General features: G+C 41.3%; 1 protein-coding gene across 2 annotated transcripts; it reads left to right on the forward strand.

The window, feature by feature from the left end:
* Nucleotides 1-6: 6 nt before the first annotated feature.
* Nucleotides 7-20735, forward strand: prkcg (protein kinase C, gamma). 2 transcript variants are annotated; one of them, XM_020617554.1, is made up of 17 exons: nt 7-3535; nt 4572-4818; nt 7584-7615; nt 7729-7811; nt 8901-9012; nt 9675-9803; nt 9906-10062; nt 10447-10648; nt 11118-11315; nt 13869-14042; nt 14350-14441; nt 14869-14931; nt 15099-15237; nt 16717-16797; nt 16923-17030; nt 17726-17866; nt 18688-20735. In XM_020617554.1, the coding sequence occupies exons 2-17, from the start codon at nt 4577-4579 to the stop codon at nt 18847-18849; spliced, it is 2115 nt and encodes a 704-aa protein (XP_020473210.1). In that variant the 5' UTR covers nt 7-3535; nt 4572-4576; the 3' UTR covers nt 18850-20735. The 2 variants fall into 2 exon arrangements, with proteins under 2 accessions (XP_020473210.1, XP_020473211.1); XM_020617555.1 differs by lacking the exons at nt 7-3535; nt 4572-4818; nt 7584-7615; nt 7729-7811 and adding an exon at nt 7819-8731.
* Nucleotide 20736: the final 1 nt, after the last annotated feature.

Below are 20736 nucleotides of genomic sequence, written 5' to 3' on the forward strand. Positions count from 1 at the left end.
TAAACAGACTAACACATTTATAAATCATATCCTTTTCAGTGTGCCAGGTTATACAGGCAAAGAGTAGACATTATAATTTCCTCTACATAGTATATAAATAAATTCAGCTGGAAACTAAAATGACAGGCAAGCAGTAAAAAAAAAGAAAGAAAGAAATATTGGTCTAATCATAATGAATTCATTTACCCAAATTTCTGTAATTTTTCCATGATACTTTCCATTTTAGCAGTATTTGTTGTTGCAATGACAAACAGGTCAGCGGTAAAATAAATATGGAGATCAGGCTTATTTGCTTCAGCACTGAGAATTTGTAAACCATGTTGACAAGCCCTCATCGCCTGCCAGTTGTCTCATCTGACTGGCAAAGTTTGTTTCTCTCCTCCAAAAACACAGTGGACCACTCTTCATTAAAAAAAAAAAGCAAATAGACACACACTCCAACAGAAAACCAGTAGTAACAAACAGAGTCAGTTGATTCTGAAGAGACGGATTTACCAGGCAGATATGATTACCTCAGACACCCATTCTCCCTTGATTCCACAAACAACAGTTAGGCAAGTCAATTTACCTTAATTTCATTGGAGTAGAAAACTGGTCAGCCAGCCAGCCAGTCAAGTTGAAGCTGGTGCTTGATGCAAGTGAGCGCTAGTTAGATGGTAATGGATGCGTGTAATTGGTGAAGTGCTGATTGCTCCCCCAAAAAAAGATTCCATCTGAGGAGAATTTTCTGTTTCATTAAGCCATGGTCAGAAATAATAATATAGCCATCTGAGAGAGAGGATGGGGTATGAAGGTATGGATCTGAAATGGTGGCAACAGCTTTCCAGTACTCTCATGTGGTAACAATAATTGTAAAGATAGCAATAAGTAAGAGGCAGGTTGTGGTTTTGGGGATGTCCTCTTCTTCAATTTAATTTCATTTTTCTTTTTTCCTTGCCACATGTCACCTGTTTCTTTCATTTTCTCTTCTACCAGTGTTTTATGGTATTTCCCTCTCAAATCATGCAAGGTGTACCTCTGTGATTTTTTTATTTTTTATTTTGGTGTGCGGGTATGTCCTCTAGGTTTACAGGCTTAATGTATCACAGGATGGTAACACACCAGCTCACTTTTATGGCCTGGGATCAAGCGTTGTAAAACCTGCTCCGGTTGGCATTCAAACGTACACTGATGCAGGCACTTCACAGCCACAATTGTTTATTCATCACACCGCATGGACCGGAAGCATTGCGAACCATTTATGTGCTTTGTTTTTCAATGCACAAGAGTGCTACTCTCTCTTTTAGAGTGCAAGGACATTTCCTCATTTATTTACGGCAGCTGAACAAGAACATGACTCATCCATGATAACAATTCTGACGAGTGTGAGTCTTATGGGCAAGACAGTAGTGGCAGTTTTCTATATAGAAAGGTCTGGTCAGGGTGTGTGTGAGGGAAAGCCCCCTATCATTTCCAATCAGCTGCTGATTCTGCATGACTAATGCTGAAATGCCATGTATCATTGTCAGATGAGGCATGTTCACATAGTTATAATAATACTGACAACCTCCAGCTCACAGACACTTATAGTCTGCACGCTAGCTCATTCTTATCTTGCTGGTTGACACCATTTTGCTCTCTAACAATCTTGCTAATTATAATTGTTAATTAATTCTCTTCCAGTGTCCTCATCAGGAGACTAATAACCTACATTTTCATTAATTCGATCTTCAACCCTTCACTCCCTCTTTCAGTCTCTCCATCCCTCTCCAGTCCACCCCTCTGTATCCCGCCTGCCTACATCTCTGCTCCCACCTGGTGCTGTCCTCCCCAGGACCATTCACAGACCATGTGCACACATGGAGTGTGACTAATTGTCTGTGTGAGAACTATTGTTACTCACATTGCAAGGACAAACAATTGTTCAAGCAGTGAATCCCATCTGGGGACTGGATCCACTGAGTTATAGGATTTAAGCAGTGTTTTGAAATTATTTGTTTTCTCACCAAGAATGTGATGAATATTATTATTATTGGTTTATTGTTTGCCTTAGCATGATGCACAGATTAAAAGACACACAATCAAAATCACAACCATCTTTATTTATTTGCCAAGAACACTGAACACACAAGCAATCTGACTCCAGTGCAATGGCTTTCAATGTGCCTTTGTAAGTTAACCAGAAAAAAGTGGGTGTATTTAAATTAAAAACAATTCTTGACAAGAACAGCAATGTGTAAAAAAAATGGGTTTAGATATGTACAGTGTTTTTTTTTTTTGTTGTTGTTGTTTTTTTAACAAATTATTACACTGGGGCTGTTTGCTGTGTCCTATTAGTGTACTGTTGCGTAGTGTTACATGTATAGTGTCACATTACCTGTTGCGTAATCTCTAATCTTTAGAGCTGCTGATAAGTAGATTTTGGACAGGCCAGTTGTTTCTCCTTGTTTTCAGTGTTTATGCTAAGCTAACCAGTTGCTGACTCACACAACATATTTACCAAAAACGAGAGTGGTATTGATCTTCTCATCTATTGTCTTGACATGGAAAGCAAATGGGCATGTCTCCAAAAATGTCAGACCTTTCCTCTAAAGCTTAGTTTGTACATGTTAAGTGAATGTAAGTCAATAGTAGAACTGCTCTTCCCATCAGGCTTAGCTGACCTGGTTTCAGTGCACAGCAAAGCAGTGCTATCATGCCACTACTTGCTCTGATCTCAGAACAAGTGAACATCCTGTAACTGCACTCTTGCAGAATATATTAACAGGGCTGTTTATGTCACAGGCCTGTTTGATCCTTCAGTCATCTGGCTGCACTGCAAACTCCATGACTTTTAACAGTTTATTTCCAGGTTTAGCTATGTATAACTAGCCATTTCTTGGAGTTTCCACCACTGAAGCTCTCTGCTCTTCTCTTCAAGCCTGGATATTCTCTGTCCTCTCTCTTTCCTCTCTTCATCTGGCACAGGAGGAAGTGAGAGACAGTTGGCACTTGCTTGTCCCTACTGTGTTGGTAGTGGCAAAATGGCAGCTTCTGTCTCATCCACCCTCCTTCCTCTACCTCCCTCACCCTCTCCTGAGAGAAGTAACCCAGATTTCAAAATGAATCGCCGCCTATTCCCCTCTCTCGTCCTGTTCCTCTGTCTTTCCCTCTCTCTCTCTCTCCATCTCTCGTCCTCTTCTTAGTAGAAACAGAATCAATCTTGGAAAGAGAATACCACCTCTTTATCTCGTCCTCCTCCTCACCCTGCCTCTGGGTTAATGGATACAGGACCACTTCATTTTTCTATCTTTGATTCCTAGAAAGCTTGAATTTCTCACAAAGCTTGTTGCTTTTGCTTTTTATTTCTACAGCTTTTCTTTTTTGGGGGGGGTTGCTCTTTCTCCACTTGCTGCAGTACTGCTGTATTTTGTCTTTCCTATCTGTCTTTTTTTTTTTGAAGTGACCAGTTACAGGTGTGACACCTTAGGCTCTTTCCTGAAGTGAGCCATAGGAGAAGAGAGGGTGAGAGAAGGAGAAGAAAGCCGACCTTCAGTTGAGCCTACAACTCATTTAGGTATTGTGACTTTACTATTTTTGCGGTATGGGTCAGTGAACATTTTTAGATCTCATTTTTCTTCTTGTCCTTATTTTATTAATTTCTAAGTACTGTAATATTTTTTCCAACTAGTCTTCTCTTTCACCACTGTGACTGATTTGCTCATGTTTCTTTGCTAAGACACCATCATTTCGTCACCTTTTTTCTGACATGGGTTCTTGCTGTGGGCTTATTTGTTTATTCATTATATTTCTGTTGGTGTTTCATTTATCAGTTAGCAGCATGCAACTCTTGGACCACAATCGCTTTGACTAATGTTGCCGTTTTTCCAGCACATTGCATTCCCTATAGACATACATTATTCTGGTTCAAACGTTTCTTCAGAGATGAGACTAGTTGCTGTTAAGGGCAGGCAGGAAGTTGAGAAAGGAAACAGGCTCTAATCTTGGAGCAGGTGGTGAGCGTGTTGTTGACATGGTGACAGGAGGTATAGTTGACTTGACGATCAGGAGATGGGGAGTTGTGGGGAGCAGCCATTGCTGCTAGGGAGATGGAGGTATAGGGGATACAGAGTGAGGACAATGTAGCTACAGTGGACAGGCAGTATGTGGGGCACTCAGTGAGCTGCGCTAATTGTTCAGTGTATCAGGGTCTCTGAGGGCAGTTCTGTTTCTGTATGTGAATTAATCTCATTGTCTTATTCATTATTCCTGTCTTTTCTCTTCCACTCTCATACCTGTTGTTTTTCTTGTGCTCCCTTCATTTTCTTCTGCACTTCTTGGCTCCTCATCCTTTCTGGATTTTTCTCTCCATTACATCACTGCTTTACTGCTCCTTACCCTACATCCCCTGTGCCATTAATGCAACTCCTGTCTCTACCATAACCCATTGCACTTTCCATCCATCCTGCTCCTCCTCCTGCTCCCCCACCGTGTCCTTGCTTCCTCCTCTTCTTCTTCTCTCGTGCTCGAGGCCATTCACCTGTAAAACCCACTGACACTCATCATACATGCCCTCCTTACCTTATTCTGCTCCTCTCTACTGTATCCTTCAGGCATCATGTCTACCCCGGTCTCCCCTTCCCCCTCTCTCTCCCCACTGACGCTGGCCTCCCCTGCATCGACAACCTCCTCTGGTGCTTCTCCTCTGCCCTCGCCCCTCTCCCCTCCACCTAGGGTGCCCGTCTTTCAGAGGAGGGGAGCACTGAAACACAAGAGGATTGTTGAGGTGAAAGATCATCAGTTCACAGCCCGCTTCTTCAAGCAGCCCACCTTCTGCAGCCACTGCACTGACTTCATCTGGTAACACACACACAAATGCACACCCAGCTGCACATTTACACAGGAGCCACCCAAACAGCTCATAAGCCACCTCCTTAGGCATCCAACTACTCCACCAGACTCTGACTTTCTCTGCACTTCTTTGTCTCTTTCACTAGACCCAGTTGCCTCCTGGAGAAACAGCCTACACTAGCCACCTCACTGACCTGACAGATCACATAACCTCACCTCCACACCGCTGCCCACACATGCAGTACACACAAAATCAAGAGCTCATTTAGGATGCAATTTATTCCAGTATGGATGCTTGCACACAGAGTTACAGTACATGCAAAAACACAAACTCACAGGCAGCATAGGTTTCCACTTGTGATTCAAATCTTAAAGGGGAATGCCATCAGTTTCAGAATCAGGAGTTTGCAATGCAAGCCTTCTCTTTAATCTCAAAATAATTTTTTCCAGACTTTGTTAAAGTCCTCCAGAGTGACAAAAGACATTATAGAACTGTTTCACAGGCTGTGTAGTTCTCCTCATAGCAAGTAAACTGAACTTCACGTAGAGGTGCAGGACCCCTTTAAAGTAACAATGCCACATGATGAACATGAAAATTGCTTCATCAGAAAATATTAGAAAGTCCTGCATTAAAAATGACCTAATTACTATAGTGTAGATTTGGGGATGTAGATATAGAGAAATAAGTAAACATTAACTCAACAGTAATAATTCTGTTGGAATTTAGATTTTAACTAAAACAACAACCACTTTAAAACAATTAACTGTTTAAGTCATTTTATACCAATATTGCAAACATTTGATATGAGAATTTACAGATTTGTTGGTTTTACAGTACAATAAATGGAATAGTTTTGGGCTTTGCAAAGATGCAGTATGAATTAGTTTGTTAGCATCTACAGACACATGTAAAAGAGAAAACTAACATTTTCCTGATAAAAATAATGGGGAGGCAGTATAAACCTTCAAAAACATTTTTAAATAGTCACATAAAGAATCTTAAAACGTACTCAAGTACATGAGCAAATGTACTTTATTTCATAAATTTACCTCTGGCTGGCTTATTGCTATTTGTGCAAAACTGTCTTCTGTTCATGTCAGTGTGTGTGAGTCGTGAACGTGAATGGTTGTCTGAATATGTGTGCGTTTGGCCATATGGTGAGGGCGTTCATATCTGATGCAGGGCGGTGAATGTGCCAGCAGCTTCTGGGTAGCTTTCAGGACATTTCTCCAACTGGATGCTGCCTTGGCTGTGGTTGCAACATTTAGTTCAGGGTGAAAACTCCTTTCTTACAAACAGACAACAGTTCTCAACCTGGGTGTCTAAAACCCCTGTGGGGATTGGTAGATTAATTATGGACTAAGAAAATGCTGTTCTAATTTTAAAAATACACAGTAAATATCTTTTTTTCCCCAGAATGTCAAGCTCCAAAAGAGAAATGGTTATACCCTATATGACTCCTTCAGGTGTGAAATGAGTGAAATAGTTTGAAAAGGAAATAGGTGACATTGCCTGGTGTCACAGTCCAATTTTATGTGTAGTTGCACTCAGTAACCAGGGTCGAAAGTCCAAAACATTCACTGTAAGACAGAAAATAACTGAATAAAGATTATAGATTGGTATACTTCATATAAGATCTGAGGACAGACCCAAAAGGGTTTTTTCACAGCAGACATTTAATTTAGGAACAGGCATTACTAGCAACATTAACCATACCCCTATTACATTCAAGTGCTGCAGTTCTTCATGACAATGTGACTGAGCTACATGGATTTATTTACATTTATGCTTTTTCCTACTATGACATGTCAACATGTCAACTCCGAAACAAGCCTGTTACAACTACAAAGTCCTGATTTTTCTGTTTTCACATATATTATTTAACTCGTAATAAAATTTTAGTAATTTTTAGTTTACACTACATATTCAAGAATGTTTTTGAGTATTCCCTTAACACCATTTTCCAGATGCATTTCATGGCAACAGTTTGCATTTAAGATGCAGTTATCCACTGCACTGAATTCCTTGTGAAGTCTGGCCAGTAAGCAATGCTGTCAGTTCTCCCCAAATCCATATCTGGTTGTCTAATGCTCTCTGCTGGTCAAAAAGCAAAACTGGCCTCATACAATTAAGGCTGCACATAGAGACTTCTGTTGAATGCTGATCAAGGATCACATTACATTCTTTAATTATTACTAAGACAGCTGGTCATCTGATTGTAAATCAGTTAATATGGTCAGTTTCCTATGACCCCCTGGGCTTCTCCAGTATGACTGTGGCGGAGCTCTCTGCAGTGTCTTGTTCTTCTGTCTTTCTAAGCCTCGATTCACAGCAGGCAACCCGCTGACTGGACTCCTCAGCCAATCAATTGCTTTAATTATTCAATTAAAGCTTTAAGGGGACACTGGAAACTAGCTAACACCGCAGGTCTAGCAACAGGAGAATGTGTGTGTGCGTGGGTGTGTGTGACAGTAACTGGCAGTACTTGACCTAGTCAGCAGTGTGGTTTAAAAAGGATAATGACTTTGTTTATCACATTTGTAGTCTCTAACACAGCTAGTGGTGAGACACTGTTTGTTCTCATCTTGTTCCTGCATGCTCAGTATGTTGGGGTCTAAATTCAGCATGGCATAATGAAATAGCACTATATCTGTTTTGGCTGCATTATCTATATTTTCTTGGCTGAGAAAGTCTCAGAAGCTAAATATTTCACCTTACAGCAGAGTAGAGAAGATTGTTTTTGTGTCTTAATTCATTTGTTTTTTTCACACAGGGGCATTGGCAAACAGGGATTTCAATGTCAAGGTAGAGATAAACCTTGTGCTATTGTCTTAATCTGCAGAACTTAATCTTCAAAGATGTTTTTTTTTCAGTGTGACTTTTACTTCTGAGGAGATTTTTCTCTATGTTCCCTCTAGTTTGCAGTTTTGTGGTCCACAAGAGATGTCACGAGTTTGTGACCTTCACTTGTCCTGGCTCTGTGACGGCCCCCAGACCAGATGTGAGCAGATGTGTCAGCATATCCTTCATCATAACGCGTTTCATGCTTAGTTTCCTGTTTTTCATTTTAGTCAATATTTACCCCATCATTTACTCCATTATCGTTTAGCTGTTTGCCTATTTCCTGTAGCACGTGTGCATGACTCATCCATTGATCTATACATCCTTCACATCATGCAGCCTTGTCCCATCTGTGACATCTGCACTTTTCATGCCATCCTACAAGGCTTTGAAGATGCAGGGGGTTGGAGAACGAGAGTGGGGACATACATACCACTTCTTCCTCTGTGTTGCATTTGGAATTTTAGAGAAAATTCTCTTTTCTTCATGATTTTATTTCCTCCCAGCCAAATAAACAGCCTGAGAAATGAGGTCAAGGGAAACGTGTGTGTGTTTGAGTGAAAAAGGATGAGAGAATGAAAGGAAAACACACACACACATAGACAGCAGCAAAAAGAAAAAGAGTGTGACAGTGTTTTATATAGCAGCTCAGAGCGACGAGGATGGAAAAACAGTATGGTTGGTGCATGGAGAATGGTGGTGGTGGTGGGGTGGGGGCTCTGATGAACTCAAGAGAGATAAACATGATTCATCCCACTCTGCATGGTATATATATGCACTCATACACACACACAGAGTCTTGTCTAGATGCAACTCTCATTTATATGTCCACTCCCAGTGGAGAAATTTAATTAGCTTGTCCATGAATACTCTACTCAGCATCTCCCCACTAATCATCCTCTATATATAAGTCTAAATGTGTGTGTTCTCGGCCTCTTCCATAGTCACTGTGTGTGTGTGTGTGTGTGTGTGTCTGTGTGAGTACTCCATCCATCCATCCACTTATCCTGAAGGGGGTCATGGGGGTCTGGAGCCGATCCCAGCTGTCATTGGACGAGAGGTGGAGGACACCCTGGACAGGTCACCAGTCTATCATAGGGCTGACATTTAGCGACAGACAACTGCACACACCCACTCTCACGCCTATGGACAATTTAGAGTCTTCAACCAATCTAAACTTCATGTCTTTGGATGGTGAGATGAAGCAGAGTACTGTTCTCAATGCAGATTTTTTTGGGTTGTATTTCAGGACCTGAAGAGTCGACACACATTTAAGATCCACACGTACGCCAGTCCGACCTTCTGTGACCACTGTGGCTCGCTGCTGTATGGCCTCATACACCAGGGCATGAAATGTGCCAGTGAGTTTTGCCATGTATAACATCTGTCTGCACATATTTGGACTCATCTCCCAGAGAAAACAGCTGTTCCCAACAAAATCAGCATCCAAAATTTAGAGTGGGCTCAGTTAATTCTATGTTTATAGTTAGGTTAAAGAAATTGTTTCATATTTTGAGAAATATATATATTCACATTTTTGCTGATGAGATTGCCATCCTGCTGTGACTGCAGGAAAATACTACACCCAACCAGAAATAGTCCACCCTGTAAAACAATAAGCTGATATTTTTACCCTCAAGTTTTTGTATATGTTAAGCAAACAAGGTATAATATATGGATCAGTATGTGGCAGAGGTGCTTTTGTTAACAGCAGGGAAAGATAGGTTAGATGTTTCCTGCTGCTTCCAGTGTTAATGTTATGCTAAGCTAAGCAGCTGCTGGCTGTAAACTTAGAGAAAGAAGAGAGACATGGCAGCGGTATCAGTCTTCTTATCTAACTCTTGACAAGACAATAAATGTACGTATATACCCAAAATAAAGAAGTTTTCTTTTAAGGTTGGGAGCAAGGTTGAGGTTAGGCATTCAGGTTTCCTGCTAACACTGTAAATACAGAAATGTTTTAATTTCTCTTTTTGCTACTGATACATGTGTTTATTCAAACTTATGTACGTGTATCTTTGAGGTTGTGATATGAACGTCCATCGACGGTGTGAGACCAGTGTTCCCAGTCTCTGCGGGCAGGACCACACAGAGAAGAGAGGAAGAATCCACCTGACCATCAGAGGAGAGAAGGAGGACATCTTTGTCACAGGCGAGAGACTAGGAAGTGGCATTTTAATACAAAAACCAAGATTGCACCGAGTGTAATGAAGGGTTTCTCTCTGTATGTTCTATTATTCTACTTTCACTTCAGTGCGGGAGGCACGTAACCTGATGCCCATGGATCCTAACGGACTGTCAGACCCTTATGTGAAACTTAAACTGATTCCAGACCCAAAGAGCCACAGCAAACAAAAGACCAAGACCATCCGCTCCACACTCAATCCTGTCTGGAATGAAAGTTTTACCTTGTGAGTCACTGTGAACTTTAATCTGAGGTGTAAGATTTAGGACAGAATGTCCTTGGATAAAATGAAATGTCCCAGAAACTGAAATAGCTGGGTCCAAAATGACCCTGAAAAATGAAAACCAGGAAGTGGAACATAAGAGCAGAGTACAGGTTTTAAGGCTCATGGCCCTTGAACATTTGTAGCATATTGTACATCAACAGTTTTCTCCTTTACTGCCTTTATGTCTTTATTTTTCTGTCATTCATTGAAATTAAGATATTCAGAAAATGCCCTAAATCTGAAAAATGACATTAGGGACAAAACTAATTTCCTACTGTGTCTTGGTATATTGCCTCTACACTAAGTCAAGTCAGTGATTTTGACTTTTTATGCTTGTCTCTTCAGCTCGGTGCGTGGACACCAGTGGGACAGACGACTGTCTGTGGAGGTATGGGACTGGGACCGCACGTCTAGGAATGATTTCATGGGAGCGCTGTCATTTGGAGTCAGTGAGATCTTCAGGCGTCCTATCAGCGGCTGGTTCAAACTGCTGGCCCAAGATGAAGGAGAGTACTACAACATCCCTGTGCCAGACCCAGACCTGCAGGTACGAAACTACTCCAGTGTGGTCCTCATGGTGACCAGAAGGCATTTATACTCATATTCACCAGAGAGTGGTGTAGCTCTTTATGTTTTACCATGCTAATGACCATTTATCCTAAGATCTTGGCATTTCCTTTATGACTTTTTAAAATTATCTATATTTTATAAACAGCAGCTGCCACTGCTCACACTGGGTCAGGCTCTTGAACTGTCCCTATGTGTACAATTCTATGTGAGGAAAAAACATGAGGATTTATATCCATTGTTGTAGTGAGATAATTAGATAATAAATTACACTGAGTCTGCTCCCTCGTCTGTTACTTTCTGTGTCCACCAGGGTGCAGGATTGTTCTGCCTGAGTGTACTACAAGTCTAGGGGTAGAAACTAGCCTGGTTTGTTTGCTGTTCATGTTTTATATGTCTGTGTGGCATTCAGTCATTGAACTCTCAGCCTTCCCACTGCAACTCTCCAGGAGCCTCAGCCAGATGCTACAACACCCTCTTTGCCTCAGGCAATACCGGCCCCGCTGTCTGAACCATTCTCTGTGGCCCTGTCCCCAACCCTCATCCCATCCGGTCCACCTGTTCACAACCCAGGCACTGGCAAAGTCAAAGTGGGCATCCAGGACTTCAACTTCCTCATGGTACTGGGCAAAGGCAGCTTTGGCAAGGTAATTACAGCAACCACTGTCCTCTTTTCAACACACAATCAGCACCTCTGATCCAACAGTCATAAGTGATATCAAAGAGGCCATTCATCCTGAGAACAACAAAGATTATGCCTGTCTTTAAATAATGTCTTTTACTGTTGGACTTGACCTACAAGTGGCATTTTATTTAGCAGCTCCTGGGTGCAGTTAAGCAGTTTTTTTTTTTACATGAAAAGTCTCCTCTCTTACTAACATTCTTATTGTCTCTCCTACTGCCAAATGATTCATTTATCCTTTAGCTTCTTTTGTGTTGTCAGCAGTCGTGAGCTCAGGCTGGCTGCCTTCCTACATGCCACACAGGCAGACAATCTTCCTGGAGGTGTTCATTTCAAGGGGAGCCTCTGCTCTCCATTTTCTCGTTAATTCCCTAGTAGATGAGCCATAATGAAGCAGTTAGAGTTTTGAGTCCTTCTTCCTCCTCTGAAATTCCCCTGTGCCATTTCACAACTGTCAGAGGAGAGTCCACAGAGGACAGGAGAAATAGACTCGACTTACGTAAGATATGAGGAAAAAACCGACACAAGAAAGGAGAGACAAGCCCCGAGGCTACTGACTGTGGGAAAGTGAGAGAGAGCAAGAGAAGGATTACTATGCTGCAGAAAGTGACAAAATGGCCAAAATGAAATGGGATAACAAGAGGGGAAAAGAGAACATGTGACCTTGCTAGTAAGATACTCTGCAGGGTAACTAGTCCCACTTTTATGTGTTTGAAACCACAGGAAGAGCAAGAGGCAGTCACAGAAGATAGTAGGATTGCTCTCAGTGAATGGCAGTGTGTCAATAACTCTGCACACACACACAGAGCACATGCACAGCCTTCCTTGTGAGCTCCTTTTTGTAGTCACTTTAATTTCTGACAAATAAAACAATGCAATTTTCTGTACTGTTTCACACCTATTTGAAAGTAAACTGAACTCCTTTATCCCCAGAAGCCCAGTAACCATCACAGCACAGCACTGCAGGCTGGCCAAACAATTATGAACAGTGTTGTTGTCAGCACTTTCCAGTGCTTTTGACCATATCTTTGCCAATAAAACCTGGGTCATGTGGTTTTTGTTGCTGAAAATTATTGCATCATTAGCACTCAGAGCAGCCCACTAGCAGCCAATTTCACAGGAGTGGGAAAATAGCTGCTGAATGTCTTTTTAATGTCTGATGAAAACATGAGCATGGTTTTGCTTTTTCACTTTAAATTCACATTAACGTGTCTTGAAATTTTTAGGCATACAGTAGATGAGCCTTTAATTAAACATTACTTCGGTTATTTCACCGTGTCAGGGTAAATGTTCCCAGTACTGGCCTTGCTTAACCATCAGTCCGTACAACTCTTATTTATTTTGCTTGCATTATTTTAGTTAATTAGGATCATCAGTATCTACACTGTGAAGAAACATCTTTGTACTTATATAGCACTTTTCTCACCAATGATGCTGACTCAAAGCACTTTACACTATTTCTCAATCACCCATTTGCACACCGGTGACATCACTGGGAGCAGATAGGACTTTAGTGTTTTGCTCAAGGACACGTGAACTGGAGAAGTTCAGCACTGAACCAATAACCCTATGGTTAGGGGATGACCCGCACTGCCTGCTGAGCCACAGCTACCCCTGTATCACCACTGAGGTGTTCCTAATATTCTGGCCCTCTCATGCATGTAGCTGGGGAGGACAAAAATAGAGGCACCTCTGAATATAATGTAGTCCAGTACAACACAACCTTTACTTATGACCTCAATAATAGACATATAAATTGAATGTATACATTTATGACAAGTTCACCAAAACTGTAACATTCTGAGCTTCATAAACACAGATGTTAAGATAGAAGTGTTGCATTGAAGTGCATACAATTGTACAGGTGTACCTAATAAAGTGGCTGGGGAGTGTATAGGACAATGATGAAAACAAGTGGTAGGGAGCACAAACAAAACAACACAATTTCAACCACATAAATATTGATGATATTGAAGTATATTAAAATAAAAATAATTTTGCCTGTGTTGGCATTTTTCAGGACTTGGCAGTGAGACAAGTCCCAGCTTGGCATAACACTTACCTAATCCCATAGCAAAATAGCTAAAACATTGAAAGCGTGGCTCAAAATCCATCATTTTATTAACAGCAAAACTAGCTTTCTTCCAATTACAGCACCTTGGCAGTCAAAACACAATGACCTAAAAGTGGCACCATTACAGTGCAGTCCATGTATAATTCTATTTAGAATGATACATTTAATTGAGTGGTGCGTTCAGGAATGTTAAGCATTTTGTGTCAAAGCAATAAAAAATAGGCCTAGTTTGATGTACAGACTGCTGCTGCAATAATTGTATGAGAACTTTGAAAAGCTGAATATAATGTAGTGTAGTGGAATTTGGTGTAGTTCATACAAATAAACATCTTGTTTATTTATATATCTCAGCAGTTTAAAGATACAGTAGCTTCTTCAACATTTCTGGGATGGATCATGTCTCCTTACAGCAACATTCCACCCTCTTTCCTTCTTTCTGTACAGGTGCTACTGGCAGAAGAGCGAGGCAGCGAGCGTCTGTTCGCAGTGAAAGTGTTGAAGAAAGATGTGCTCTTCCAGGATGAGGACACGGAGAGCGCTCTGGTGGAGCGGAGGGTCCTGGCCCTCTCCTCTCGCCCACACTTCCTCACATCGCTCTACTGTGCCTTCCAGACCGAGGTGTGTATATCTGTGTGTGCAGAAGGTACATGAGGTCTCAAATGAACCACATAACTTTCATTAAATTGTCCATAAACCTGCCTGACATTTTGGCTGCATAGTCCTCCCAGGAGTTGTTTCAGTCCAGGTTGGCTGAGAATTTCGATTAATATATGAAATAATTAGCTTTCTCTAACAAGGTCCTTGGTCCTGGAGGAGGGGCTTTAGCCAAGTGCTTTTTAATTTGGACAAGATGTGATTATGTATAGAGAATGTGTATGGGTGTGTGTGTGTGTGTGTGTGTGATGTGTATGTTTTGTTTCGGCAGGACCGTCTGTATTATGTGATGGAATATGTCAATGGAGGAGACCTGATGTTTCACATTCAAATAGTTGGCAAATTCAAAGAGGCTCACGCAGCGTATGTAGTTAAAAAGCTCCTTTCTTTCACATTTGATCACAGTTCTCATCTACAGAACCTCATTTCCTTTGCTCTCTATTCTTCTACATACACATTTGTCTTTTAGCTTTGTTCGTCATCAACTCAAGTACCAGCTCTCTTGTCTTTTCCCTGAATTATAATCTTATTTTTCATCTACATTTTTTCTCACCTGGCTGTTGATCTAATCAATAATCTTTGATCAATCATCTGAAAATAATTTTTTCCTCATTGCTCAGTTCCAGCTCCCTCTTCATCTTTCTCCCTTTCATCTGAATGGTTACTGTCCCTTTCATCAGCCTCTCAAGCTCCATTCCCTATTTTCAAATTAGCTGAAGACCATGGTCAATCTTAGGAAAAAGAAAGCAACCGGTTGTGAGCGCCTCCGCCCCCTCCTCTCTCCGTCCAGGTTTTATGCGGCAGAGGTAGCTGTCGGCCTCTTCTTCCTCCACAGCAAAGGCATCATCTACAGGTAAAAAAGTGAGCTGCTCATCTAACATGGCCTGGTTTGTCTGTGACACTCCCCTGCAGTGTAGCATGCAGACATCACACAAATTTATCATGTCTTTTGTAGCTAATGACTGTTATAAAGATATTATTTATCAAAATGATTCATTCCTGTGTGATCCCCTTTCTCAGGGATCTAAAGCTGGATAATGTGCTGCTTGACTGTGAGGGCCACATAAAGATAGCCGACTTTGGGATGTGCAGGGAGGGGATATTTGAGGGCGACACCACGCGCACCTTCTGTGGCACCCCTGACTACATCGCCCCTGAGGTACTCTGACCCCCTCACTCCAGAAACCTCCCTCATGTGTTCCTTATGTCCCTCATTTCCCCTTGTTTCACCCATCTTCCTTTGCTTGACCTGTTTTACATTGCAGGGAGACAGCAAGTGCCTTTGCTACAGCTCCTCTCGTCTTCTCTGACCTCTCTGATCTTGTCAGCAGTTTTGAATAATTAACTTCACATGATTCACTTAGCAGCAGTGTGTGCTTGTGCAGTGAGAACATTACTTAATATAATGAACAAGTTCAATTTAAAAGATCTGTCTTAAACAATATTCAGGTTTTGTGTATGTACACTGGAACAGTTTTCAATTGATGTGACAGTTTCTTCTGTTTATATTTTAAAGAGGTCCCCATCTAACAAGCTCCCGGTGTAAGTGATGGGGGAATCCACAGTCTTTGCTCTGTGTAAAAATGCAGTCCAAATAGTTTCTGTGCTGCTGCAGTGAGGGGATAGTAAGATGAAGATTCACTTTAGTACTAATAAGACCCTGGATGATATCCCTAGATTATTTTGACTCAGACTGCTAGTGTCTCCTATTAGCTTTGGCTAAAGTTAAGAAAGAGGCCTGCAGATTTGGTCCCCATCTCTTATTTTAGAAGCATATCAGGAAAACATCTCTTAATGGCCGGTATGATGTGTTTTGTTGCAATCTTAACCAGTTTCACTGTTCATGTGGACACCTGATTATTGTTTTAAGGCAAACTTGAAAACTTTTAATCTGTTTTTCAAAGTAAATAAGTGTGACATCTCAAAAGCATCTATTTAATGTCCATATAAATATCAGTTGTGCTGAAATGCTACAAGTGGTGGAGGTGCTTTTGCCTGACACCCTTTTGATGTGTAAGATATTAGAATTGCATGCCTGTATAATGTTTGCCTTACAAATGGTTTGAAATATGTGTGTGTGCATTTCTGGGTGAAGTAATCATAAACAAATTAATTCAGATTAAGAGTGAAGATGCCCAGCTTGTTTGGTTTGTAGACAGTAGAGAGAGAAAGAGGATGTAACTGTTGAGCATGTATCTGATATTGTAAACCTTGCTATGGTACCCCTGGGTATGACTTTCTTATGTAAAGACCCACTGATTCGTCTACATCTGCCATTTTGGAAGAGGTGCAATTTATTTCCCCAGGGACTGGGAATTCTTCCCTCATATGCCGCACACACACACACATACACACATACACATACACTGGGGACAAACAAACACACATACCGTAGACATCAGCACACAGACAAACACAAACATGCAAATCCAAAGCCATGTGTTAATTATTTCTAAGCTCATTCATACATTTACCCTCCCCAGTGCCATATTTTCCCTCTTCCTCTCTTTCCGGGATTTCACTCCATCTGTCATTGCAGCTGCAGCCCACTGTTACAGTCCTTGTCTTTTTTTGCCTTCCTCATTTCTGACTGCCTTTCTTCTTTATCACGTCTCCTTTTTTCTCCAACCTTTTTCAGATTGTGGCATATCAACCCTATAATAAAGCAGTGGACTGGTGGTCTTATGGGGTACTGTTATATGAAATGCTGGCAGGACAGGTAACACTGAGTTTAGCCTGATAATACATCCATGTGCACAGATACTTGAGCCCCCAGTACTTGTGCCGTGTAATCACTTCAAAGAGTTTCTAAAGAACTTCAGTTTCTCTGCCTTTTCCCTCTAGCCACCATTTGATGGTATTGATGAGGAGGAGCTGTTTCAGTCCATCATGGAGCAGAGTGTCTCATACCCAAAAAGTCTCTCTCGTGAAGCTGTTGCTATCTGCAAGGGAGTGAGTCACTTTTGTTTTCCACTTACACATATAGTTGATTGGACCCATGCAATATATTATTATCGGAAAAATGAAATAAACTTCATGCTAAATTGTTAAAAATATATCAAAATAATATTTTTAAATATAGCAAAACTTTATCATGCATGCTGCTGACTACTTAAAAATGTATACCTCTTTCTTTTTGCATTGACATACTGTACATGAGAAGATTGACACCACTCTCAAAAGTGTCTGATGAATGTGATGTGTTAGTTTAGCTCAGCATAAGGACTGGAGACAGGGGGAGACAGCTAGCCTCTCTCTGTCATTTTTACATTGCTGTTCTTCAGATTGACACATGTGAATGAATGGGTATGAGAGGTGCTGGTAGATTTTGTTACCTGTGGACTAAGACAGGGTGGCTGTTCCCCCCTGTTTCCAGTCTTTATGCTGAGCTTTTCCAACTGCTGGCTCAAATTCAGTTTCACATAAGACCAGTAATAATTATTTCATTTATCTCCTGGCAAGAAAGCAAACACATATCTTTACAAAGAAAACTATTCCTTTAGATTACACACACAATCAAGGTAAATGCATATTTAAACAAATAAGATGAAAGAAAAGAAAATGCTTTTAAAAGCCACTGTATGTCACAATTACAACCATGATTTTCTTTTCTCTTTCACACTTTTTCATCCTTTTATTTCACTCAGCTCCTGACAAAGAACCCGGTCAAGCGTCTGGGTGGAGGTGAGGATGCAGAGAGAGATATCAAGGAGCATCCGTTTTTCCACTGGATTGACTGGGACCGTCTGGAGAAACTGGAGATCCAGCCGCCCTTCAAACCCAGAACTGTCAGTTGAACGTTGAAATGGATTACAAACTCTTTAATCCTCCTCTCTTTCTTTCTAGCCATTCTCCTCTGTACTCCCTCTTTCTTTCTTCTTCCTGTCTTTGTTGTCTCTGTCTCTCTGAGGACACTTAGGGAACTGAAGCTGTCACTTTCTACTATCTGTCTCCTTTTTTTCAAACTCCAATGCTTTCCCTCATTTCCCTTCATGCTTCCTCTCTCAGCCATCTGCACTGATTTGGCATTACATCCTCTCTTGTCCTCTTCTTAAAACAGCCCTGTCCTTCTCTCCCTCTTGCCCATTCATCTCTCTTTTTTGTCTTTCATCACCTTTGCTATTTTGGTGTCTGAGCATTCAGGAACAGACAGTTCACTCATAACAGACAGAACCCTCTGACCTGAGGGGGCTGTCTGCTCCTCCCATATGCAAATGTATGTCATCATTAGCCTGCCACACACCAGTCTGCGTCCCTCCTGGCCAGTGGGGAGGTGTGCCTTGAGTGAGGTGAGTATGCACAGGGGTTAGAGGCCAGGCCCATTAGCCAAATGAGATTCATATCATCCAGCACAAAGTCTGTCATCCACTGCTAAGAAGCAGAAAAAGAGACGTGAGCAGCTTTCTTCTTACAGCAGGAAATAGAAAAGGGGGCTATGGGTGAGGAAAAGATATACGGAGGTGGATTCCTTTACAGTGTAACTGTTCCTATGTTGTGCTTTTTTGAAGAAGGAAAGTTTAACGGGGATACAATCACCCTTGATCACTGTGTGTATATGCATCCTAATCTTAACCTTGTGTGTTGTACATGCCTTCTTCTTTTTCATCAGGGTGGGAGAAAAGCTGAAAACTTTGACAAGTTCTTCACTGCGGCTCCATCAGTGCTGACTCCCTCTGACCCTGATGTACTAGCCGTCATTAACCAGGAAGACTTCCAAGGCTTCTCCTTTTTCAACCCAAACTTTTCCCCCTCGCTTCTCACCACTGTTTGAAAATGGTCCCCAGTCTCATTCCCACAACCCCTTCAAGGGCACCCCAACTGCCCTCCAATCGTAGTTTTATACCAGAGAACATGAACATGAGAACTAGCTGTGAGTATTAAAGATGCATCTCTTAACCAAATTCTGACGTTTACATAAAAATGCCAAGACACCTTTTTATTCACGTACTCTCTCTGAAGTTTGTATTTTAACTTGCTCGTCACAGAATGTGTTGCAGCATTGGAAATAATACCAGTATTACAGATTGCCATTGAACTGTCTTCACTTGATGTAGGTGTTCTCTAGTATGAGCCTGATAAATGCTCTCTGCATGCAGTCAATTATTTTGAGTAGTTTTCACTAATACTATAATATCAGATACATTGTATCTGTTTAACTTTACTGATTTAATTAAGACTTTTCCTATTAATTTAATTACAATCAACCTGTGTTGTGCATATTTGCCTTCGAGCCACCCACTACCCAGCCCAGGCCCACTCTACCCAAGGAATTACAGTACTGCCCCTATTTGGGCTGCATCATATAAACTCACAAATTGGTTTTACCTTTTTTCCCCTATTACTCCTGTGCAAACTGTGCAATGATGCCTTGCATGCTCTCCTTTCACATCCTGCAGTTGCACTGAAACATTTATCTGCAGCTTTGAAAACTGTGGCTTGTAATAATGTTTATATACAGGTACTTTATTACTGTAGTGGTCTATACCATAAAGTTGTTTGCTGTGTAATGATATGACTCGCAGCAATTGATTAGGGTGTAATTAAAAGTGAGGCTCACTGGGCCTGTTCAATACATGGAAAAGTAAGAGCAGTGCTGTCATTAAACATTATCTGAGCAGAGCAGGTGGCTGCAAACACAACAGTTTAACAAACCCATTTCCGTGTTCTTATCTGACAGACAGCTTGTCATTGCACAGGAATTTGATTGATTTTCTATGGAGCATCTTTATGATTTGTTTATTTTTTTTAACATTCTGTGTAATCATAAAGGTAATCACATCTATTTTATCTCAATTTCACTTAAGGGCAAATGTCACAACACAGTCTACTTCAATACTATAGATATGGCAAATGTTACAGTCAGTAATACAACAGATAATGTATGCATCTGTCAGTTAACTTCTGTTTTTATGTGCTGGAAAAGGAAAACTGAAATAAACTGTGAAGACATAAAACAGGAACAATGAAGTGTTTCATTCTGTGATATTTGTTGCAAAGCTGCCGAGAAATAAACATGCACAGTGTTGTCTTCTCCCCCCGCCTTTCTGTCACGCTCACTCCCTCTCCTTCACATTCACACATACTCACGCTCAAAAGTGCGATCTCAAGCATGTGCATGCCCTGACGCGCTCTTCCACGCACGGAGGAGATGCTGACCCCTCGTTTTACAGTGGTACCATAGTTGTCGAACCAGCAAAACTACCTCTTAGGCACCTTCACTCCCTCCTCCTTGGAAGCCGCCTCTCCCCCTCCTTTTCTGCCCTACCCACCTCCCTTCCTCCCTTTAACCCCTCCAGCCTCATGATGGAACAAACATGCCTGTAGAGATCTGATTTATAACAAGTTGACCTTCATATTAAAATTTAATCAGCTTTTTGTCTGCCTCTCTACCTCGCTCTCTTCTTCTCTATCTGCCCTCCATCTCTCTTCCTCTCTGCTTGTTTTTTCTGTCAGTGCTGCACTGTAAATGCTTTACTGTGTCAGAATTTGTTCTCTTTGAAATACCTCACCACTGTTGTCGGCTGATATGAGTATCTTGTCTTGTCCTGGCCTCTTCATCAATGTTATCTGTTTACAGTTTATATTCTCTGTGCTGAATACTAATTCTGTTCAGTCAGTGAAAATGAGATGGGAATGTAGAGAAGGATAAGCCCAGATA

Source organism: Monopterus albus, unplaced genomic scaffold (genome assembly GCF_001952655.1).
Source record: "Monopterus albus unplaced genomic scaffold, M_albus_1.0 scaffold192.1, whole genome shotgun sequence".
NCBI classification, from domain to species: domain Eukaryota; kingdom Metazoa; phylum Chordata; class Actinopteri; order Synbranchiformes; family Synbranchidae; genus Monopterus; species Monopterus albus.